At 39.5% G+C, this 13,298-nt stretch overlaps 1 protein-coding gene and 1 non-coding gene across 6 annotated transcripts in view; one reads left to right on the top strand and one right to left on the bottom strand.

Annotated features, from left to right (window-relative positions):
- Positions 1-13,298, bottom strand: part of Anapc10 (anaphase promoting complex subunit 10) — a 76,303-nt gene that overhangs the window by 22,016 nt on the left and 40,989 nt on the right. Inside the window, exons 5-6 of one of the 5 annotated variants that reach the window (XR_003848625.1) lie at positions 8,423-8,534; positions 6,696-6,803 (exon numbers count right to left, since the gene is read on the bottom strand). The exons of 2 other annotated variants lie outside the window; for them this stretch is intronic. Coding sequence is in view for 2 of the 3 variants with exons in the window: in XM_008827486.3 (XP_008825708.1) it covers positions 8,475-8,534 (60 nt within the window). In the remaining variant the exon portion in view is untranslated. Of the gene's footprint in view, positions 1-6,672; positions 6,804-7,567; positions 8,535-13,298 lie in introns of those variants that run through there. 2 more of the 5 variants (XM_029560825.1, XM_008827486.3) reach the window with 2 other exon arrangements.
- LOC115069350 lies at positions 3,341-3,408 on the top strand. Its single transcript, XR_003848628.1, has one exon. It is a non-coding gene; the product is annotated as a small nucleolar RNA SNORD2 (small nucleolar RNA).

The following is a 13,298-nucleotide window of genomic DNA, read 5'->3' as shown; positions in this document are numbered from 1 at the left end:
AACTGCCTAGCCAATTCCTACCTCCTATTCTTACCACACCATCCTCCGAAGTGATTACCCAAATTGCCAATAGGGAATAGGGACGCAGACCACTCTGACTTCTTCCATGCTGAACAGGGACGCAGGGTGAGGCAATTGGGGTATCCCTTCAGCGGGTCTATCTAAAAGACTCCCAAATTGCATAACTTTTGTCTCTAAGGGAAGAAGAAAGTCCTTGAATGATGAATAGGAGATGTGAAGGAGAAGTAAAGGCAAGAGTAATTAGCATTACAAGTTCTAGACAGGGAACTAGAAAAAAATCAGAACAGGGCAATTTTCAAATGTTCATATGAGAGTCCATTGGAGTTTCTTGACAAGGGCTTCCAAAAGCATCCCTCTACTGGGTTCCTCCTCATTTTTCTTTTGTCTTCCAAGGCTGGACTTGTTGGCTGGGAAGGGGTGTTGGATACTCAGGTGAGGGTTCAATGACTTTGCTTGTCAGTCCTTTAATGAATGAACACAACCATCAACAAGCCCAATTGTGACTATGTTTAGTGATCAGGCTCCGCTGAAGTCGTGATGATGGTAGTTATTTCATGCAGAAGGGACTGCTGTATAGCATCATCTTATTAAAAGGACCTTGAATTTAAAAGGATTTGGTGCTAGGATCCACATATGAGGGAGAACATACGCCGTTTGTTTTTCTGAGTTTGTGTTACTTCACTTAGTATAACAGTTTCAAGATTTATTTCTTACATTTCTTTTTTTTTAACAAATATTAACTTTTTAAAAAAGTCACCAACTAACATTTCATGTTGGGATCCAGGAATTGAGAACTGAACGACCTGCCTTTATTTAATCATACTTTACTATAGATAGGAACATATTTATTCAGTTCTGCACAGCCTCAAGCAGTCATGTATGAATAAGAACAGAGCAGCAGCCAATGCAAAGAGAAAGTGTGGGAGGATGTAAACATGAACTGAGAACCCACTATTACTAGGTCCATGGCAGATGTTTCTACACAGCTTTTCTCGTTTAACCTTCACAACCATCTAAACAGGGCACTATGATTCTCAGGGGGTTTTTGTTGTTGTTGTTCCTTAAAGTAAATACTGGATATCAAAAAGGACAGAGATAGTCTCTGTATTACAAAATAAAGATGTGACAATACCAAGATTCCAATTCTGATCTGACAGACTCCAAACCTCAAGCGGCATGTGGCAAAGACAATCTAGAAACATGTTTCTTTCTTTGGCTTAGGTCTCATCCTTCTGTCCCACTCTGAAAACAATATTTAAAACCCAGATTGCAGATTATGGAACAGACAGGGTTTTCACCCATAAGCCAAGGTTAGAGAACTTTGTGTTCAAGGGTGAGTACACTATGACCCTGGGGGATTATCAGTAAGTTCCAAATGACTACAACCTCAGGTTAAATGGAGTTCAGTGAGTCATGGCGATCCCATGCTACTGATAATCCCCACTTCAGTTAACAGAAAACTCTCAAATTTGAATTCCATATTTGTCTTAGGCAATTTCCTCCCAACACAAGGCAACTCTTCAGGCAAAAGAAGTATTTTAAAGCCAAAAACACCTTTCAGTGCCTTTCACTGATGTTCCAATTTTAAGATACCTAAAGAAGCTAACAGTTCCCCAAAAAGATTTGATGAACTGGCAGAGAATAATTTGATTCTCCCCTTCTGTGATCTCAAACATGATGTACCAACTTAAATATTAATGTCAGAGTGAATGGGATCTCTTCTCATTCTCCAATCTGCACATATTCTCTGAGGTGCCTTCCTTATGATACTGAATCAGAGTTTATCACTTTTAGGCCATAATAAGGTGCAATTTAAGAATCTCCTAGATTCCTCCAAAGTACACTGCATTCCCTTAAGTCATTATCTTCTCTAAGGTCACAAACTTCTATCAAAAAATTTAGGGCCATAGGGTAGAATCATTTAAGAACTAATCTGCCTTGGATCCTGTTCTTCAGCAAAGCTAAAACAGATGATCTTCTACTATTTTTAAATTAAGTATCAAGAGACATTGCAGGAGGGAAAAAATTATACAAGATATTAACAGAGCCTAGTTAAGCTAGCTACTTAACCATGGGTGATTAAGGCAGATAATGTACTAGTACTGATGGTAGCTATCAACTATTACACACGCACACACACACACTCACTTATTTAGTAGGTTACAAATTTGGCTTATGAGTTCCTAGCAATGAAAACAAAATGAGATCATTCCTGGTTCTGATACAGTGGAGAGTCCTCTTACAGATTAGTTGCCTAAGAGCTATTATTAAATCCACTAATCACATATGCAGATTTTTAAGTACAGAAGCAAGGGCTAGTATCACCTATTGGGGGTAACAAAGTTGACACACTTCTCTCTCTCTCACTGCTTATATGACTATGGATTAACACTAAAGAGAAGGTCTATAAATTCTATAAAAGCAACCTTACAAAATGATGGAGCCGATGTACAATACTGACTACATAAAAAACATCTTTCAGGAAGTTCCTAATTAAAAAAGAAAAAAAGACAGGAAATTTAACTCTTACAGGAGTATTCCAAAAACCTAAGAATAAGCTTTAAGGCAACCAGCATCACAGTTATTTCTCAGACAAGTTCTGTAGGTAATAAGAGAACTCTGCAGTAATTCATAAAACATAGGGAAATAAAGCTTCAAGACCACAGTCTAAGGTTTTAGCAATTATATATAATGAGTATAATGTCAGTGGACAATGATGGATGCAATATTTTTTAGAAGGCTATTCATTTTTCTCATGAAGCTCAAAGAAATTCCAAAAAAGAAGAATGTTAAAAGCCAAGGAATCATTGTCCGTAATTATTAAAATGACAACTCTAAGCAACAGACACTGGCAAGATTCACCACAAACAGTTAAAATGAGAGACAGAGTCAACAAAAATACCCTGGAGACTGTTCGAGCCTCCCCGAAATGGTCAAGGACGCCATCTGCTATTAAGTAATCACACAGCTCCTTTTCCTTGATTTCAGACGCATTTCCATAGTCTGAATATTTAGGGTAACTCAGATAAAACCGAAAAGCTTTGAATTTAAAAAGATTATTTTTAACTAGATTATTTTTAAATTAGGGTAAAGCAATACTACATATCTCACTTAAATGAAGAATATAAAACCTACCACAGAGATACTTGCACATCCATGTTAATTGCTGCTCTATTCACAATAGCAAGCAAACAAAACCAGCCTAGATGTCCATCAACAAATGATTGGATAATAAAAATGTTCTTCATGTATACAACGAAATTTTATTCAGTCATAAACATGATATAATTTTAAAGAAAATGGACAAAAATATGACATTAAGTGAAATGATGGCAATCATCTTTCGGGACTGACTTGAAATGAAAAGAATACTTTTGCTGATCACTCGGGCATAAAGAATAAAGAAAAAAGAAAAATACAATATTAAGTGAGGTAACCCAGACTCAAATACTGCTTGTCTTGTCTCATATGTGAATCCTAGCTTTAAGTGTGTGTATGTGTGTGTGTGTGTGTGTATATATATATATATGGGGATATAGGTATAGGTATAGGTCATGTAACCAGAAAAGGGACCGTAAGAGGGAGAAAGAGGCATTGAGGAAGGATAGGGAGCTACAGAACACATACAACATGAAATGAAAGCTAGTAAGTGGCTCCTGCAGGTGGAGGGCACCAGGGGTAGACAAAGGATGTGGAAGGAGCAGACGGGAGGATTAACAGAAACCAATTATGTTTGAAAATGCCATAATGAAACTTAATATTTTGTATGCTAATTAAAATTCAAAGCAAATGTAAACACATACATATAAAACCAGAAAGTAGAACGCTGGATGCCAGGGACTAGGAGTAAAGGGACTGGGGGGGGTGTCAATCAAGAGACACAAAATATTAGCCAGACAGGAGGAACCAGTTCAAGAGACCTAGTTTACAACATCGTGACTGTAGGCAATACTAAAATAGTCTGTACATGACAATTATGAAGATAATAGATATTTTTACATTTACTCTGTGTATGTGTGTGTCTGTCTGTCTGTGTATAAGTAGACGCTCTCCTTCCACCATGTGGGCTGAGGGATCAAACTCAGGTCATCAAAATTACTGGCAAATATCCTTGTCCAATGAGCCATCTCACTGGCCCAGCAAAGACAGTAGGTTGTAATTTTCTCATTACAAAAAAATTATGTAGGGGCTAGAGAGATAGTGCAGTTGGTAAACTACTTACTGCATAAACATGAGGACCTGAGTTGGGTCCCCAGAACCCACATAAAAAAGCTAGGCACAGGGGCATGTGCTTGTAAACATAGCACTTGGGAGGTAGAGGCAGGCAGTTCCATAGGGCATTAGATCAGCCATCCTAGCCTACATGGTGATCTCCAGGCCAGTGAGACCATTGTCTCCAGCTCTGGCCCCCATGTGAATAAACACACACATATACCAAAAAAAAAAAAAATTATGTGAGGTAAAAATATATTAATTAGTTTGACTTAATTGTTCTGCAGTGTATACTTTATGTAAGTGCATACTTATACCATTTTTGTATACCTAAGTTTTTTTTGAGACAGGGTCTCCCTGTAGCCTCATCTGACCTGGAACTCACTATGTAATTCAGGTTGGCCTCTATCTCACAGAGATCTGCTTACCTCTGCCTCCCAAGTGCTGGAGTGCACCATCACATTTTGCAGCATAAATATTTTTATTAATTAAAAATAAAGTAAAGCCAGGCATGGAAGCAGGAAGACTGCTGTGTTCAAGGCCAGCCTGAACTACATGGTGAATACTAGGATAGCCAAGGATACATAGCAAGACTCTCAAAAAATCAAGTATATTTTAAAAAATAAAATTTTTAGAAGTAAAATAGTACTATAGTTTACAGAGGTAGAATCTATATATTTTTATTGTTTTCTAAGTACATATAAAATGTACATATTACTATAAAGCAATTGACTGTCTGTATCTATGAGGTTAGTAGCTGCACATTTGACCAACCAAAGAGATGGTTTAATGAGCACCTGTCACCAAGCCCAGTAACTTGATCGCCAGGACCCACAAGGTGGCAGAAGAGACCAGAGTCCTGTAAACTGTCCTCTGACCTCCACATGGGCATACAAATAAATAAATAAATTAATTAATTAATTAATTAATTAAATAAAATAAAATAATAGAAATTTTTAAATAAAATGTCCAGGAGAAAAACTGTCTGTACTGAATACCTAAAGACTTTTTTTCTTGCCATAGTAGTGACATTTCATTAGGCATTTTAAGTAATCTAGACATGATCTGAAGTATAAAGGAGGGTTTGAATCCGCTATATACAGACACAAATACCATTTCATATAAGATGCAAGTAATCATACATTTTATTAACTGTGAGAGTTCTAGACTCAATTTCTGTGGCTCATAAGGGAGGAGTGCATATTAAAATATCAGTCACTGGCTGTTTCCATTAGAATTAATTTTATTGATAGGTATTATAAAATTGGAAAGGTTTTCCTACAGAAAAAAAAGCATTAATACACTCCTTTATTAGGAAATCTCATTTGATCAGTGCATGTATGTTGTCTCAGGAAAGAAATACAAAAAAGTAAAGTTCCAGTGTGCTATGAGCATTTTATTTGGCCTCAATATGCCAAGCAAACTCAAAGAAAATGTCTATCCTGAGTACTGAGGAAATAAGCCAGGCATGGAAGCAGGAGGACACCTTCTGACTGAAGGCAGAGTTTATTTGTACATACATATTTTTATTTATTTTTCTTTCTTTTTCCATCAAACTTCAATGAGATCAAATATAAGACTTCCCTTTTAACATTTTTATTGAATATTTGAAATTTTCATACAATATAATTTGATGATATTTAAATCCCCTCACCTATCCCCACCCCATACTGCTCCCCCACCCAATGTACTTTATTGTATATATAATAAAACCTATTCTATTAGTCACTTTTCTGTTGCTGTGATGGAAACACTGACTCAAGCAACTTATAGAAGGAAGAGTTTGATTAGCTTATGGTTCCAAAGGGGCAGGAGTCTATCACAGTGGGAGGCGTGGTGGCTGGAGGTGGCAAGAGGTGGCTGGAGCAGGAGCAGGAAGCAGAGCTCTCATATCTCCAAGCAGGCACAGGAGGCAAGAGAGCAACTCGAGATCCAGCAAGGCTTAAGAACTCTCTAAACCTGCCCCCAGTGTCTTGCTTCCTCCAGCAAGGCCACATACTCTAAGACTTCCCAAAATGGCATCACCAACCAGGGACAAGATGCCCAAATACTTGGGAGTCTAAGGGGGACATTCTCATTCAAACCATCACACCTATGGAGTCTAATCTGTGTCTCCAAATGTCCTTCAGTGTGTGTCCATTCACTGGAGCTTGGTTAACTTACCAAGAGTCCCATCCTTGAAAGAGACTGTCTCTGACCCTCCCAGCAGCCATCTGTTCCCACAATGTCCTAACGTAGGGTTGGAGCTTCTTAACCCCTTCCTCTTGTCTATGCTGGGATTTTTTTCTGGCTTGAGCTTGCATGAGACTTGTGTATGCTGTCACCAATCCTGTGAGTTCATATGAGAAACGGACCAGCTGTCTGAAAGACTATTTCCTTGTGGTTACCCCATCTTCCACAATGATCCCTGAGACTTGGGAGCAGAAGCTGATGCAGGTGTCCTATTCAGGGATGAGCACTCTGCAGCCTATGCAGCCTGCTCTCTGCACACTGGCCAGTTGTAGGCTTCTTTGTTAGTCACCATCTGTTGCATAAGGAAACTCCTGGTGAGGGCTGAGACATGCGTTAATCTATGGGTAGGACAATAAGTCATTAAGAGTTAGTTTAATACTTTATTCAACAGAAAACTAGTATTGGGTTCTCCCCTATTCCTGTCACCTGTCTAGCCTCAGGTTCCTAAGCCTAATATCAATGTCAGGTACGGGTGATATCCTAGGATGCGGACCTTAGGATCTCAAATCCAAGTAAACAGTAGTTGGTTACTCTCATAATATTTGTTCCACTATGCACTGATGAGCATTATCTTGCCAGGCAGTTGTTACTGTGGTTCACAGGATTCACCACTTGGGAAGGATGATGATTTTCCTTCTGGTAGCTTGCACAGCACCTTCCAGCACTATGAATGCTAGCCAGTAGACGTGAGGCTCTGAAGTCAGCATTAGCATTAATGTACTCCTTGATTATGACATTTCCTTTGATCAGCAGCATGTATGTAGTCTCAGGAAAGAAGTACAAAAAGAAAAGTTGCCGTTTGCTATCAGCATTTTATTTGGTCTCAATGTGCCAAGAAACTTCTACCCTGAATATTAAGGAAATAAACTGAAAGTAGATTTTATTTATTTACATATACATATTTCTTAATGTATTGGGTTACTTTGTTTTGCTTTGTTTGTTTGTCTTTTGTTTTTTGAGACAGGATCTCACTTTGTATCCCTGGCTGACCTGGAACTCTCTATGTAGACCAAGCTGTCCTTGAAATCACAGAGATCTACCTGCCTCTGCCTCCCAAATGCTGGGATTAGACGTGCCACCATGCCTAGCCAGATCACACACACACACACACACACACACACACACACACACACACCCCTTATCTGAAGGATCTACCTCACTGTAGTAGTTCTATTATTTAATGGGAGCCTCTAACATATACAAGATCCATAGCAAGAGTTTCAAACTTTTCATTGTCAAAAGTAAGTAACAGGAAATTCACATTATGTCTTAAGAAACAACATGCTAATTTGGAAAAAGTTTAAATATAAAGACTTTAGACTCAATAAAGATTAGGTTAGATAGGTAAATACTCTCTGAGCAGTATCTCTATTTATTATTTAGTCAAAAATCTAGATCTTATTTTATTGTTAGACATTCCTTCAAGCTGGGGAAGGTGGCTCAGTGGGTAAAGAGCTTGCCAGCAGGTATGAGGACCCAAGTTCTGATTCCCAGAACCCGTGTAAACCTAGATCTAGTAATGCATGAGACTATTATCCCAATGCTTCTATGAGGAAATGGGAGGCAGGGACAAGAGAATTGCCTGAAGGTCACAGGCCACCCACACAGCTTTTGCAGTGGAGAACAAGAGGAGGACAGACACATAGGTTAACCGATGACCTTGACCTCCTGCAGGTGCACTGGGGCAAGCAAAAGCCCTATAGCAAGCAGGTGCCTGCACTTCATTATGTACCAAAGTCAATACTCGCTATGAACCATTCAGTTACCCAATCATCATTCTTAGTGAATTAGAAAGTATGATAGCCACTCTAAAAACAGTGGCAAAACAGCTGAGCTACTGTTTGTTTTCTACCACCAACTACAGCTTAAACACAAGAGAAAAAAAAATCTCCAAACATCTCTAAATCCTTGTATGGTGATTTTTTAAATTCCCTTATGAAAGAGAAAAGAGCATTGCCTTTTATCTACCGCCTTGTAGTCCAAGCTTCTACTCTAATGTTTACATTTCTTCACTTTGAAAATTGAAGATCCAAAGATTCTTCATTTATCGAAACGCATGAAACAGGAAGCTGGGGAAAAAGAAACAAGATACAGCAGTAATGCTTCAGCAAGATGGTTTTATCAGTATACTATTTGCTGCTGATACTACTGTTTAATCACAGACAGGCTAGCTGCTAGGAATAAACTCACCTCCACTTGGGAGGCTGAGGCAAGAGAAGCCCAAGTTCAAGGCCAGCCTGGTCTACAAATTAAGTTGGAGGTCAGTCAGGGCTAGAGCTGTACAGTGAAACACTACCTCTTTTTTTTTTTAAGCCACTCATACTGGCATTTGCCTATAATTCATCAGACAAGAGGTTTAAACAGGAGAACTGAGAGTTTCAGGCCAACCTGGACTAGTGAGCACTTGTCTCAACAAAACAAAACAAGACTCACCACATTACTACAGGATGAGAAGGCTATTCTAGTTTGGGTCTTAAATGTACCCCCAAAGGCCACTGTTAAAGGTTTAGTCCCTAGCTTGGCACTATTGCAAAGTAGGAGAAACCTTAAGAAGGATCTTGGTTAGAGAGACAGTTCAGTGGTTAAGAGTATGTACTGTTCTTGTTACAGACTCCATTCAGTCCCCATCACCTACACTGAGTGGCTCACAAGCACATATAACTCCAGCTCCAGGGGATCCAATACCTTCTTGTGGCCTCTGTGGGAACCTGCACTCACACGTACAAACCTACACACACACGCACACTCACACACACAATTAAAAATAACCCTTTAAGCCAGGCATAATGATGTACACCTTTAATCCCAGCATTGAGGAGGCAGGGGCAGGTGGATCTCTGTGAATTCAAGGCCAGCCTGGCCTGCATAGTGAGTTCCAGGCCAGCTGGGGCTACAGGGAGACTCTGTCTAAATAAATAAATAAATAAACCTTTAAAATTGCATTTTTTAAAAAAAAAAAGTAGAATATAGTAAAAGATCTTCCTGAGTCAGTTTCTTATGCATCTTTGCCCTGCTACATGCTCCCTACCAAGATATGCTGTCTTGCTACAGGCCCAAAAGCCACACACCAATTAATTATGGCCTGAAATTTCCAAAACTGTGAGCCAAAATAAACCTTTCCTCTGAGCAAGTTCATGGTTTCAGGTATTTTTGAAATAGCAACAGAAAGCTGACTAGCCCAGGGGTTTAGTGAAAAGTTTTTATCCATGGAAACAAACAAAAGTGATCAGGTATGAGAAGTCAGGAAATAAAGCCTACTCTGGACACCAGTGACTTCAACTCTCCTGGCTATGTGCCTCTGTCAGTTCATCTCCTCTATTCACTCCACATCACACTACAGCTTCCCCTGCCGCACTTACAATTTCTTATCCTGTAACTTTAAGAACTCCAGTTTCCATGGGGCCCTTCACCTTCCCTACGACACACACACACACACACACACACACACACACACACACACACACACTTCCTTCTCCTTTCCCTCTCTCATATCTTCCTGCTGCTGATTTTGCCTATTTCTTGTGAGTCAATTTTCTAAGGAAAAAAAATTCAACTGTCACAGAATCTATCAATCCTACTTCTGGATATAGACCCAAGGGAGTTGAAAGCAAGAACTGGAGACATTTGCACACTCGTGTTTACAGCAGCATTATTCATTACATTGTCAAGAGGTGGGAGCATCCTACCGTCCACTGGGCAGGAATAAGCAAAATGTGATACATATTCATAAGGAAGCACTCTGGACTTTAAAGGAAGGAAATTCTGTCACATGCTACAGCATGGACAGACCCTTAAAAAATTATACTAAGTAAAACATGTCAGTCATAAAACATAAATAGTGCAATATTCCACTTATATATGAAGCAGTCAAGCTCATAAAACCAGAAAGTAAAATATAGATCACCAAGGACTAGAAATGGGGGAGGAATGGAAAACTGTAAATTAATAAGTATAGAATTTCAGTTTTGCAAGATGAAAAAGTTCTGGATATGTGTTATACAACCATGTGACTATACTTACCATTGAACTATACCCTGAAAAATGGTGATGATAAATTTAATATTTTATAATTAAAATGTGTTAAATGTCTAAGAGAGAAAATCTAATCTGCCCAATAGTTTTTGAAGTAAGCTTAAACAAGCACAGGTCATTGACCAACCTATAAAGTGACTGTTGAAAGATTTGATAATTTTTTGTGTTAAGTTTCAGTCACATGCCCACTCTACCCTGCTTAGCTGGGCTGTATGGCATACTTTCCTTAGAAGGGAAGCTGGGCTGAGCCTGAAGGCATGCACCTATAATCCCAGCACTGGGAAGGTAGAAACAGGAGGATCATGAGTTCTACATAGGCCAGCCTGGGCTACATATTGAGTTCAAGGCAAGCAGAGACAGGGGACAGAAGAGGTTGTAATCCATTATCTTTAAAATTGCATCATTTTCACCTTTTTTTTCATTATTAGAGAATTTTATTTAGTAATTTATAGTAAGAAGAATATAGTAACTACAAATAGTGAAAGGCTTCTTGGAATTTTAACAATCTAATTAATGAGAATGAGTGACTCCATAAGTTCATTGAGAAGAGATTTGAATTTCTGACCAACAGAATAAAGGTAACATAAATTTAAGAATGAAACACTAGAGGTTGGGTGTGGTGGTTTATACCTATAATCTCACCATTTAGGAAGCTGAGGCAGGAGAAACATTAGTTTGAGGCTAGCTTGGGTTACATAGTGAGTTCTAAGCCAGCCCATGCCTCATGATGAGACCTTATATCCAGACCAAAAAACTATAATAATGATAATAATGAAAAGGATTGTGAGGACGTCTTCTTATGACAAACAGGGTACTGCCAACTCCAGGATGCTGGTTCAAGGTCAACATCATTGATAGGAAACTTTATATTCCCTGAAATCTCATGGCTCAGGTAGGAAAGAAACTTGATAGAGCTTTCCTAAAATTTGACAGCAACTTTTAGGACTCACCCACTGTCAGCTATAATGAGCCCTAATGCTGAAAATAATAAAAACAAAATTTAATCAACCATGTTAAAGAAATGAAATTATTTTCCTGTTCTCTTTTTAGGAAAAAAAAGCTATTTTCACTTTTTTAAGTACACATTTCTATTGAAATATATTCGCCTACAGAGTTAAACGAAGAATTCTTTTAATTGTGATGTTTTGCTTTTGTGGTCTTTGGCTGCTGTTACTACCATTCTGTATAATTAAGCAACAGTGTAGTTCTTCTATAACTGCTAGAAAAGATAACTAAAAAAGAGACCTTCTGGGACTGGAGCACTGCTCAGTGGTTAAGGGTACTCACTGGCTGCTCTTTCAGAGAACCCAGGTTCCCTTCTTAGTACCCACATGATGGCTAACAGGTGATCTGATGCCCTCTTCTGAAATCTGTGGACTCTGCACATGCATGCAGGCAAAACAAACACTCATACACATGAAATACATAGGGGCTGGAGAGATGGCTCAGCGGTTAAGAGCACTGACTGTTCTTGCAGAAGACCACGTTCAATTCCCAGCACCCACATGGCGACTACAAACTATCCTTAACTCCAGTTCCAGGGGAATTCGAAACCCTCTTCTGACCTCTGTGGCACTGGATGACACAGATGCACTCACATACATGCAGGCAATACCCTCATACACATAAAATAAAAATAATAAATAAAATATCTTAAAAGAGTGATCTTAGGGCCAGCAAGATGGATCATCCCCTCCCACCCTCCCCCCCTCAATTTTTTTAAAGTGATCTTACAGCAAAATGATCTTTCAAAGAACATCATCAGTTTCCAAATCTTCTTGGAAGTATACCTTAGCAGAACAAAACTGTAACACATTATGAAATAAGAATGCCCTTCAAAATTACCTTATTTATCACAAAACATAGGCTAGATATCCCTAAATCAAAATTTGAAATACCAAATACCACAAAACTTGAAAAATTTTTAGTACTTATATAACTTTACAAGTGAACAATTCCACATGATGAAAACTTTGTTTGGGATGGAGAGATGGCTCAGCAGTTAAAAGCACTGGCTGCTTGCAGAGGACCTGGGTTCAATTCCTAACACCCACACGGTGGCTAACAACCATCTGGGGTAAGTCCATTGTGCCCTCTGCTTCTTTACTCCCCCAGCCTCATTAACCCTCTCATCTCTGCTACCGTTCTCTCCTCCAAGTTTGGGCCCTACCCCATTCCTTGTCTTGGGGCCCCAGACACCTGGGGAACCAATACTGCTCCCTGATCCTTTTCATCCAGACCAACAGAGTGCCTTCTCTGGCCCCGAGGAGCAGTGCTTCTGGACCTGGCCCCGCCCTCACCTCCCTCTGCTTCCCTGGGCCTGCACCACCCACCAGCCTCTTTCTGGGATGCTGGGGCTGACCTTTACTCTTCTTGATCCTTTGAATCCAGACCAACCCAGCTCCTCAGTGCAGTCCCCAGGAGTCCTTGGGGCCTCTTCCCACCCCATCTGCCTTTGCATCTCTTGGTAGCAGGCCACCAGCTGCCCTACACCAGCATCTTTCCTGAGCCAGGTTCCCAGGCCAGTCCAACACCCAAATTCCTGAGGCCAAAATCTTTCCTGGAAGGATCCAGACCTTATGAGAGAGCCTGAAAACATCTGACCCTCACCTGACTTGGGCCTCTGTGGGAACTCCTGAAGACAAAAGCAATCTGGTCACTCCAATATAAAATCAAAAGAGAGAACTGGAAGCTTAGAAGAACCAGCTTTTCATGACCAAAAAGTAAACCAGAAAGACACATAAAGTTCACAAAAAGAAGCAGACCTAAACTTGAAGGCTTGAGTCTCACACAAGAACCAG

The sequence above is a fragment of the Nannospalax galili genome, unplaced genomic scaffold, assembly GCF_000622305.1.
Source record: "Nannospalax galili isolate Female #2095 unplaced genomic scaffold, S.galili_v1.0 scaffold1272, whole genome shotgun sequence".
Classification (NCBI taxonomy): domain Eukaryota; kingdom Metazoa; phylum Chordata; class Mammalia; order Rodentia; family Spalacidae; genus Nannospalax; species Nannospalax galili.
Note: the sequence above shows the minus strand (reverse complement) of the source record. Positions and strands in the feature narration are given on the sequence as shown.